Source organism: Stegostoma tigrinum, chromosome 7, assembly GCF_030684315.1.
Source record: "Stegostoma tigrinum isolate sSteTig4 chromosome 7, sSteTig4.hap1, whole genome shotgun sequence".
NCBI lineage: Eukaryota > Metazoa > Chordata > Chondrichthyes > Orectolobiformes > Stegostomatidae > Stegostoma > Stegostoma tigrinum.
The window spans coordinates 36734432-36746542 of NC_081360.1; the positions used below are offsets into that span (position 1 = coordinate 36734432).

Genomic DNA, 12111 nt, shown 5'->3' on the forward strand with positions numbered 1-12111 from the left:
AGCACTGTGAGACAGCAGTGCTAACCACTGAGCCACCATAAATGTCCTCCCTAACAACATTGTGGCTTCCATACTAACAGCAGACACTACAGATGTCACCACTATCTCAGAGCAATTAGGGGTGGATATTAAATATTGGTCTTCTCAGATCATATCTCTTAAAACAATAAAAAGAATCACTGCTAGATTTAATAATATTTCATGTAGTTGACAGTTTTAAAACTGTGATAGATAGATTTGGGCCACTAAAGTAAATGTAGCAGCCCTGCATCTTATAAAGAATGCATTCAACTTTTCCAAAATTATTAAAACACCACCCTGGAAGAAAACAGAAATTAATTTGATATCAATATTGTGTAGATAGATATAAAAGCAAAACACCATGGAGGCCAGATTTCTTTTTATTCATTCATTGGGCATCACTGGATGGCCAGCATTATTTTTATTGCCTGTCCTGAGTTGCCTTTGAGAAGGTGGTGATGAGCTTCCTTCTTGAACTGCTGTAGTCCACATGCTGTAGGTTGACTCAGAATGCCATTAGGGAGGGAATTCCAGGATTTTGACCCAGCAACAGTTAAGGAAAAGCGACATATTTCCTGTCAAGATGGTGAGTGCCTTGGAGGAGAATTTGCAGGTGGTGGTCTTCCCATGTATCTACTGCCCTTGTCCTTCTAGAAGGAAGTGGTCATGTATTTGGAAGGTGCTGTCTAAGGATCATTGGTGAATTTCTGCAATGTGTCTTGTAAATAACACACACTGCTGCGACTAAGCATTGGTGGTGGAGGGAATGGATATTAGTGGATGTGGTGCCACTCAAACAGGCTGCTTTGGCTTGGATGGTGTCAAGCTTCTTGAATGTTGTTGGCGTTGCACCTATCCAGCCAAATGGGAACATTCCATCACATGCCTGACTCACGCCTTGTGGGTAGTGGACAAGCTTTGGGGAATCAGTAAGCGAGTTACTTGCTTCAGCATTCCTCGCCTCTAACTTGCTCTTGTGGCCATTGTGTTTACGTGGTGAGTTCAGTTTAGTCTCTGGTCAATGCTAACCCCAAGGATGTTGATAGTGTGGCATTCAGTGATGGTAACACCATTGAACGTCAAGGGGCAGTGGTTAGATTTCTGTTATTAGAGACAATCATTGCCTGGCATTGTGTTACATGATAAGTAACATGGTTACTTACCATGTGTCAACTCAATCCTGGATATTGTCCAGATCTTGTTGCATTTGAACACGGACTGTTCCAGTATCTAAAGAGTCGTGAATGGTGCAATCATTGGTGAACATTCCCACTTCTGACCCTATGATGGATGGTAGGTCATCAATGAAGCAGCTGAAGGTAGTTGGACTGAGGACACTTCCCTCATGGATTCCTGCAGCGATCTCCTTGAGCTGAGGTGACTAACCTCCAACAACTACAATCATCTTCCCACATGCCACGTATGAATCCATTCAGTGGAGAGTTTGCCCCCTGATACCCACTGATTCCAGTTTTGCTAGGACTGCTTGATGCTATACTCATTCAAAAGTGGCCTTGATGTCTAGGGCTATCACTCTCACCTCACCTCTGGAATTCAAATTTTTTGTCTACGCTTGAACAAAGGCTGTAATGACATCAGAAGCTGAGTGGCCCTGGTGGAACTTAAACTGGGCATTATTGAGCAGGTGCTGCTTGATAACAACATTGACGACCCTTTCCATCACTTTTTGATGACTCAGAGTAGACTGTTGGGGCAATAATTGGCTGGGTTGGATTTGTCTTGGGTTTTTTTTGTGCACAGGACATACCCAGGCAACTTTCCACATTGTCGGGTAGATGCTCGATGTTTTAACTGTACTGGAAGAGCTTGACTAGGACAGCCACAAGTTCTGGAGCATAAGTTTTCAGTATTATTGCCGGTATGTCGTCACAACCTATAGCCTTTGCAATATCAGTCTCCAACTGCTTCTTGATTTCATGCAGAGTGAATCGAATTGGCTGACCACTAATTTTGGCGATGTTGGATGCCACTGGCGGAGGCCAAGATGGATCATCCACACAGCACTTCTGGCTGAGAATTGCTACAAATGTTTCATCCTTGTCTTTTTCACTGATATGTTGGTCCTCCATCATTCAGAATAGGGATATTTGTGGAGCTTCGTCCTCCAGTGAGTTGTTTACTTGTCCACCAACATTGACCTAAATGTGACAGGATTGAAGAGCAAAGTTCTGAGCTGTTGGTTGAGGGATTGTTTAGCCTCGTCTATCACTTGTTGCTTATGCTGTTTGGCACGCAAGTAATTTTGTTTGGTAGCTTCGCGGGTTAACACCGCATCTTTAGGTATGCCTGGTGCCACTCCTGACATGCCCTCTGCACTCTCCATTGAGCCAGAGTTGATCCCCTTGCTTGATTGTAATGTTTGAGTGGGAAATACGCTGGACCATGAGGTTGCAGATTGTGTTGGAGTACAATTCTGCTGCTATTGATGGCTCACAGTGCCTCATGCATTCCCAGTCTTGAGTTGCTAGACCTGTTCAAAAGTTGTGCCATTTAACCCAGTGATATTGGTAAGGATGCGGTCAAGCATGTTTTTTCACTCTGGGTTGTTCCCCCACCACCTTCTGCAGACACAGTCTAGCAGGTTTGTCCTTTAGGATTTGATCCACATGATTAGTAGTCCTGCTGCTGCTCCATTCTTGGTGCTGGACATTGAAATCCCTCATCCAGGATTAGAATATTAGAATCTAGAACTGAAATCAAATTTTCCAGAAGCCAATATTTTTATTAATTAATTAAGTCTTTGAAATTTGAAGCACTAATGCTACTATTTATTCTTATTAAGATTATGGCCAATTCCCAATAATTTGCATTCTTATTGCCGTTCATGTAGCGAGGGGCCAGATGTCTAAGCAAGAGGTTTGGGGTGAGGGAGTGAGGGACATAAGTATCGACAGCTTTTGAAGATGCTTTAAAGTTGGGAGATAGGTTGCAAAGTAAAAGGCATAAGAAGAAAATTAGTGTTGCATTATGGAGATGGAAAGCTCTCCCATAGCTGATGGTTTCATTGTAAGGGATTCATTATATGCTGCATTCAGAAAAATGGAAAATCAATTTGGAAACAGAGTTGAAGGAACTGGGAGGGGTTTGTTAATGAGGATAATCCTTTTAAAGTTTCTTTGTCATTTCCATTGCGTTTTTTTGTACCTTCACATTAGTTCTTCTCACCTGCAGAATGAATTGCTTTCCAGTATTGCTTGTCTATTACACAAAGAACCTCAAGTGATCTCACTCCCATCTCCTGCTTTTTATATACTTTGCTCTTCAGCATTTCTAGAAAAAGAAAGATGGGAAATTTTAAACAAAAGTACTGAAGCGAAATATACAGAAATAAAACAAAAGCAAGTTTAAACTAGTCGTCACATCATGCAACTTCTGGAAAGAGCAATACAGCATTTTTTAGGCCAATGACCTTTCATCATTACAGAATGAAGATAGAAATGTAAGGATTTTTAAATTTATAAGAGGATAGGAGAACATTAGTGAAGATCTGCTATATGGTGGAGGGCAGGATAAAATAGTAGAATTACAGAAGTATTATAGAATAGAAAATGCCATTCAGATAATATAGCGGCATCAACTTGATAAACACAACTTCAATTGTTGTAAAGAGGCTTTTATACTGTGCTTCTTACAAATTGTTGAATACTTGTAAAAAATTATTTATGGGATATGTTGAAATTGAGGTTGTATTTCTGTATTTTTCACTTATTTTATTTAAATTAATTGTACATTCTAATCACTTATAGAAGACATTCAATGTGAAACAAAAACGTTCAACTAGTAACAAATGGGAAACAGTGATGCCACAGAACCATATCATCATGGAAATTTATAATCCAGAAGCAGAGCATCCAAGCAAATGGTGTCCTGCTGGCTCTATGAGTGGGCAATCCAAAACATATTCCAATGCTTTAAATATTCCTCACTGCCTTGTGTTTTGTGGTTGATGTTTCAGTATACTGCAGCTGACTGTTTCCATGATTTGGAAGCTGTAGCAGCAACAGTAGACAGAAATCATGTCTGGGCCTAAAAATACTGCTGTGTGCACAACCTTTACTTCTACACCCAAAAGGACAGGCTTCAAGTATTTTTCTTATTCTTTCTTGGGATGTGACAGCTGTGGTAAGGCCAGCTTTTCTTCCCCAACTCTAACTGCCCTTAAGAAACTGATGACGAAGCACATGCTTTATTGTTGCAGTCTATCAGGTAGAGATACACAGAATTCTTATGAAGGGAACTCCAGGAATTTGACTGGTGGTATTATTACAAGTCAGGTTGGTTGAGACTTGGAGAGGGGCTCCTTTGTACTCCCTGTCCCTTTCTGTCCCACTCTGGGTATTATCATCTATATAATTGAAACATGCTTTTGCTTTGTATTCAGCCTTTGTCTCACTCTGGTGAAGCCTCTTTCACATTAATCATGTACTTTAGATGAGGTGGGTGAGGGCTATTGTAGATGATGCTTGCAATAGGGGGACTAAGAAAGAATTAGTCTTAGTGGGAGGTGTGTGCAGTGGCAGACATAGAGTTAATGTGAGTCACCAGACAGAACATAATAATACTTAACCTTGTGAAGAGCAGAGAGGCATTGATCTTCTTATAACTTTGTTGGGGTTATTTCATCACTGTCAGCATTGCTCTGACCAGGTGGCTCACTCATTCCACGCTGGTAGCATTTAGATGATAAGATCATAAGATGTACGAACAGGATTAGGCCACTCAGCTCTTTGAATCTGCTCTGCCTTTCACTTATGGGCTGATATGTTTCTCAACCACATTTTTCTGTCTTCTCCCTGTAACCTTTGATTACCTTACTAATCAAGAATCTATCTATCTCCGTCTTAAATACATTCCATGACTTGGCCTCTGCAGCCTTCTTTGGAAATGAGTTCCACAGATTCACAACCTCTGGCTTAAGAAATCCTCTTTATCTCAGTTCTAAAGGGTCATCTCTTCACTGGGTCCATTTCTGAAGAAAGGACCCAACCCAAAACCTCAACTTTCCCGCTCCTTTGATGCTGCCTGACTTGCTGCGTTCCTCCAGCTCCACACTATGTTGCCTCTGACTCCAGCATCTGTATTCTTGCTATCTCCTTTGGAAACCTGAAATGGGATCATTATATGAAGTCTTAAAGATTTTGAAACAAACTTTGATTTTTTTTCAATGCCTCCTTTGGTTTGGTTTATATAGGCGAAGCAGTTGAAGTTCTATTGGTGACTGAGACACCTTCCTTTGATACTGGATAATTTGTGTGGATATCAACATTATTGGTCCATTGATTTTTATAGCTATATATTTTTATAGCTTTATATGTGTGATCATTTAGACAACATTACCAGTGATGTCAATGGAGATGTACCCTTACAAGACATTGTCTCCTAAAGGAGACAATCAGGAGATGAAAGTGGGGATTTAAAAATGTAATCAATAAGCTACATTCATCCTACATTCACAGTATAGATGCACTATACAAATCAATACTTTCAATGACTTTATGATTCCTTGAGAGTGATGTCAAAAAAGAACCCTTTCACCACATGAAAAACATCCCAACACTTTCTCAGAATATATCCTTTCAGTGAGAATCAATTACATTATTAAATATAAACCTTCTGAGTTCTGAGTTGAACCAGTAAATACATACCTTTAAGGAGTTCCCAGACAGGTAGTTCTGGAATATTCTGCTCAATGACATACTTGAGGATATCTGTATGGGAGTAGAGTGCTGCCAAATGAACAATATTGTTACTTTCACTGTCGAGCTTTGTTAAATTGGCTCCAAGGGATAGTAAATACTGAAGTGCATCAAATGCACCAGCCATTGCAGCAAGCAATAGAGGAGTAGAGTTGTATCTAAATCAAAAGAAAATCAGAATGCCTTCACAGACTAGCAGCAGTAAAATAACAGAATATATCTGCAGGAAATTGTCATTCTCTGAATTAATATTTACATAATTTTTTTAACACCACAGTAATTTTCTAGACAAAGGGTGGTGATGAGGATACAGGTGGGAGAAGATCTTGCAATCCAGCATTTTTCTTTTAAGATAGGGATAATGAAATTTCTTTTAATTTCACAACTGCTATCAGTTTTATTAGCTCCAAAAATAGTTAATTCTCAGAATCCTTGATATCATTCTTGAATCTAAGATTAACTCCCAAACACACATTTATTTCATTACATCATCAAAACAGTATTAGCACTGCTTATTGCTTAATGTTATTCAGCCTTACAACACTCAGAAGTCTCTATGCTCCTGTAATTCCAGTGTCCTCCAGATCCCAATCTTGAATGTGTTATGCTTGGTGGCAGTGCCTCCAGTTGCCTTCATTTGGCCAATATAAAATTTTAAAATTATCCCAAAGCCTCTTGACATCCCTCTATTGCTTTAGGATGTAAAACCTACTTTTGTTTAATCTGGGCCAGTATTTCCTCATGTGGCTTGATGTCAAATGTCCTTTTAAAGTCACAGATAAAGTGGGGGTGGGGATGACAGGAAAGTAGAGTTAAAGTCATTATCAGATTAGCTATGATTTTATTGAATGAGGCATCAGGCTTGCATAGCCAAAGGGCCCATTACAACTCTTATTATTGTGTTCTTTGATCACTGTTCTGTGAGAACCAGATAATTTTACATGCATTATATAAATGCAATGCAGTTTTGTAAATATAGCTGAAGAGATATTTGTCTGCTTTTCTCTTGTCTGGCAAGAAAATTGTAAAAATTACGTGTCAAAGTTAGGCACTGGCTCTGAAACAAAAATTACATAAATATTTTACATCTATGTCATGGAACACAATATTTGAATGTTATAGAGCTACAACTATTTACAATGTAAATATATAAAAGCATATGCAACACAATGCAGGCTGTAAGTTTATTGCTGTTTTATACTTAACCACATTAGGTAGATTATTGAACACTTACTGAGCTGAAGTCTCCAACTCTAAAAGCCTGGGATCCTTTCTATATAGAGCTCTAATGCAAGAAACATTGTCATAAAATGCAGCAAAATGCATAGCTGTCCAGCCTCGTTTATCAACCTTTGTGAGATCTGCTCGCAGGGCCAGAAGGCAGCTTAGTGCAGCAAGTGACCCACATTTGGCTGCCATATGCAGAGCAGTTGGACCTACAAGCAAAGGAATTACAATCTAAAGTTAGAAAAAAGGTCTAGTATTAGTTTGATTACAAAAAAAATTTCCAAAAGGTGGTTGATAGAAGCCACACAAAAGGTTGTTTCACAGGATTAGAGTTCACAGAACTGAGGTAATGTAATGAACATTAACTGAGGATTGGGTAATGGGCAGAAAACAAAGGCTAAGGATAAAAAAAAATAAATTTAAACGTGTTTATGTTATTTGACGTGTGTCCTGGGCTTCAAATATGTACAATCTATTTCAATGACTTAAATGGGGGAATGGAGTTTAGTATGTCTGAGTTTGCTGCTGACACAAAGCTAGGTGGGAACCTAAGCAGGGAGGAAAATATAAAGAGGTTACATAGAGATAGACTCATTTTAAGAATGTGAGTAAGAAGTTAGGATTGTGATGGAAATATAATTGATGAGTTTCCTCAGGGATCTTGCCAGGGCAACAACTAGCTGCCTTTCCTCCACCTACTACATATGAATGCCCACAAATCGGATTGAGTGTTTGAGCTCTGAGATGGATTTTCCTGTTGCTTCCCCTTTTTATTGCCCTCTATGGGACCACAAAACTAAGATCTTAAAAAATCAGATTTAGTGTTGGTAATAGCCCTTCCTGATTGGTTCAAATTGAAGTGTAGAGCCTGCTGGAAACTTCTCTCCCTCAAGTTTAACTCAATGGACTGAGCTGTTAGGATCTAAAAACAGTTTCCTTTTTCTTCATTGTGGCTTTTCTTTCGCCTTCAAGCTTGCAGTACTAATGGATTTTCTACTAACTGGCAGCAGGAGGTTCTTTTGTGGGAAGATCTGAGTCGAAAGATGTTCCATATGTTCAATCTCCTCAACCTAGGAATGGGTTAGGGATCCTGCAATGTCAGACTTGTTTGAGAAAAACATCATACCTCTGATCACATTCACCTTTGAAATTGAAAAAAAAGTCATTCGTGTCAATAAATTCTTTCTATAGCGAACCACAGATTATTTCCTAATTATATTTCTGAAATGGAAATTCAATTTAATACTAAATGGGAATTACATGTAAGACACAAAGAACGTTCCTAACCAGTACTGGAAATGACAGCCAACATAAAATAACAATTGACCAGAACATCTGTTATACAACAAATACCACCTACCTAGCTTATGACGCACATAATTAATTAAGAAAATAGAATTAAGAAAGATAGAAAGGTCTTTACTGAATATTACCCCTCTTACTTTGACATCTAATTTCATCTTAAATAACACGATTGAATACCACAAATGCCGATTATATTTTCAGTCATTTCTATGATCAAGGTTAAAGTGAAGCTGTTGAGAAAATTAGAGTTTATTATAAAGACTGCAATGGCGGAGAACTTAGAAATGCACAATATAATTGAGCAGAATCAACGTAGCTTCAGGAAGGGACAATCGTGACTGACAAATATATTAGAATTCTTTGAGATAATAAGTATTATAGACAAATGGGAAGGCAAGTGGATGTAATACATCTGGATTACCAGAAATGTTTGATAAGGTGCCATGCATTAGGCTTATAATAAGATTTGCCCATGGTGTCGGAGGTAGTATGTTAGCATGAATAGATGATTGGCTAATAGAAGAGAGGGGATTATTGTCAGGATGGCAACCTGAATGTCGTGGTGCGCCATAGGAATCAGAGCCAGAGCCACAATTATTTACAATATATATTAATAGCTTGGATGAGGAAAGTGAATGTACAATTGCCACATTTGTACATGACACAAAAATAGTTGGGCAGGAAAGTGATGAGTATGGCAAAAGGAGTTACAGAGGGATATGGGCAGGTTATGCACGTGGGCATAAAAAAAAGATAGAATACAATGTTGGAAAATATGAGATAATGCACTTTGGCAGGAAGTAAAGAATAGCTGAATATTAATTAAATGTAGAGAGACTGCATAAAGCTGCAGAACAAAATGATTTAGGAGTCCTTGCGAATAAATCACCTAAAGCTAGCGTATGAGTACAGGAAGTTAAAGAAGACTTAAATAGAATGTTGGCTTTTATTTCAAAGGTAATGGCATGTAAAAATAGGGTAGTATTGCTAAAACTATCCAATATACTATTTAGACTACACCTGGATTACTGTGAACAGTTTTGGTGTCCTTATCTAAGGAAACGCATTGGAGGAGGCAGTGAAAGTCATCAGGTTAATCCCAGATATGAAGGGATCGTCTTAGGGAGTCTAAAATCAAAAGGTATAACCTTAGAATAAGAGGTCGCCCAATTAGACTTGCAATGAGAAGGAATTTCTTCTCACATAGGATGGTGAATCTGTGGAATTGAGGGCTGTAGAAGCTGGGGCTTTATATTCAACTCTGAGATAGACAGAATTTTAATCAGTCTGAGAATTAAGGGTGTTAAGGAAAAGGTGGGAAAGGAGATGAGGATTATCAAATCAATAATAATCTCATTGAATGGCAGAGCAGATTCAATAGGCTAAATGGCTTACTGCTCCTCATAAGTCTTACATCATACTGCAGTCATCTAGACCCTTGGTGAGACTATAGTTTGCAATATTAGATGTGGTTTTTGTCTATTTATCTTAGGATAGATATAATTGCTATAGAGGGATTAGAATGGTTGTTCGAATTACATAAACTGAGCCTATTAGCCTCTAGAGTTTAGAAGAATGAAAGATGATCTCATTCAAACATACAAAATTCTTACAGAAATTGTTAGGCTAGATGTAGAAGGGATGTTTCTAGACCTTTCTGGGCCAAGGGACACAGCATCAGCACAAGGGGAAAGACATTAGGACTAAGAAGAGGAGGAGTTTCTTCACTCAGACCTGGAATCATTCCATGAATAGTTTCTGCACCCTCTCAAAACCTTCGTAATCCTTCCTAAAGTGTGGTGCAGAAATTGTATGGAATACGCTCACTGAGGCTGAACTAGTGAGTTATACAAGTTCAGTATAATTGCCATGCTCTTGCATAATCTTACATTAACAAAGCCCAGGAAACTCTACGCTTCATTAATTGCTCTCCCATCCTGCTTGCAGCTTTCAATGCACATTTATATTTAGATCCCTCTACTCCTGCAGCCTTCAAGAAAAATTGAACTGAATTTCAGCATTAAAAGTACCTTTTATTCTCATCTGGATTTAATGCTTCTGTGTATTCAGTTTGTGATTTAATTACTTTTACTTAGGTAATTAGTAGTAAATATAATAAAGTAACATTTATTTTACTAAAGACTAAAACTTTGATTCTGGTTGTTTTTAAATTGAATGATTCAATTCAAAAAGAGGGATTCACCTATGTGCGCACATTCTTAGCTCATGACAACTTTGAGCAAAATGCCTTTTTATGTGAGTGCAACATTCAAGAACATGTTACCCACAAACAAACATGCTGATTTTTAGAGCTTACCCACATTGAACAAATAGTCAGTACAACGCTGATTAATTTTCAGGTGTACTGTGGTCAGCTGACAGATAATTGATGCATGATTGTGTATTGCAGCATGATGAATAAGTGCATATCCAGATGCATCTGCAACTCCAAGCTGAGATATCGGGTTTTGTTGACAGTATGTGTAAAAGACAGCAGCAAGTCCACTCTTGGTAGCAGACATTAGACCAACGTCCAAGTCCTGGATGAGAAAGAAAGAAACTAGTACTACTGAATGGAATTTACATCATTGTACAACTTCACGAGCAAAATCTTGCTTCAGGGGTCTAGGAGCTTGATTAGAAAACACATGGAGTACTGTGTGCAGTTATCTGATGCATGATTTTAATGTCATACAGAAAGCATAATAGAGGTTCACTAGACATGTTCCTGGGATTGCGGAGCTGTCCTATGAAGAGAAATTAGGCAAACTGGGCCTGTACTCTGTAGAATTTTGAAAAATGTGGTGATCTAATTGAATCTTACAAAATACTTAAAGTGGTAGACAGTGTAGATGCAGTCAAGATGTTTCTTGTGTTCGGAGAGCCTAGATCCAGGAACACAATTGAAAAATAAGGGGGATGTTACTTAGGTCTGAGATGAGCAGTTTTTTTTTACTCAGTTGTGAACCTTTCGGATGTACAGGCTCCATCTTTGAGGATATTTAAGGTGTCGGTTGATGGATTTCTGAATACCAATGATGTACATGTTTAGAGGGATAGGGTGAGTAAAAGGCATTGAAGTGTTTGATCAGCCATGGTTGTATTCAATAGCGAGGCAGGCTCAATGGGCTGCATGACCTAATCCTGTTACAATGTTCTAAAAAATAGGTTAAAATTTCACTTATAACAGATTGGCATCTGCATCTGTATGCCAGATGTAACATGGATCATGCAGAATTGAACAAGACACCAGAAATGACAATGTCACATACAAACCTGAACAGTCTACCTAACCAACATCTGGGGCTTGTGGCAAGTTTGAAAAATCTGTCCCACAGACTAGTTGAGCAACAAATCTAACATAGACATTCTCTTGGAACATCTTACAGAAGATGTTCTAGACATCACTGCCATTATTCCTGGGTATGTCTTTATCTACTGGCTGGGTAGACCCATGTGAGGTGATGGGACCACGGTGTACAATTGGGAGGCGTACAACAAAGGATGCAGAAGGGCATGCCAGGAGCAGCACCAGGCATACATAAAAATTAGATTTCAATGTAGTGAGGCTACATGCAGAACTACTTACATGCCAAGCAGCATAAACAACACGCAATAAAACAGAACTAGGCAATTCCACAACTAATGAATACTGTCAAAGATCTGGAAATCTGTCAGAACCAGTTGTGAATTGTGGTCAACAATGAAACAACTCAGTGCAGGAGGAGACTTCACATTTAACTGCACCCTCAATTGTGGTGGACCTCGGCACATCAGTGCAAAAGAAAAGGCTGTAGTTTTGATAGCAAATAAATCATACGAATAATTGCTTGAACAAGCA

General features: G+C 38.7%; 1 protein-coding gene across 1 annotated transcript in view; it reads right to left on the reverse strand.

The window, feature by feature from the left end:
- ankar (ankyrin and armadillo repeat containing) overlaps window positions 1–12111 on the reverse strand; it is a 105601-nt gene that overhangs the window by 62326 nt on the left and 31164 nt on the right. Inside the window, exons 7-10 of the mRNA XM_059647178.1 lie at window positions 10588–10810; window positions 6973–7174; window positions 5688–5896; window positions 3208–3312 (exon numbers count right to left, since the gene is read on the reverse strand). Coding sequence (XP_059503161.1) covers window positions 3208–3312; window positions 5688–5896; window positions 6973–7174; window positions 10588–10810 — 739 coding nt within the window. The remainder of the gene's footprint in view (window positions 1–3207; window positions 3313–5687; window positions 5897–6972; window positions 7175–10587; window positions 10811–12111) is intronic.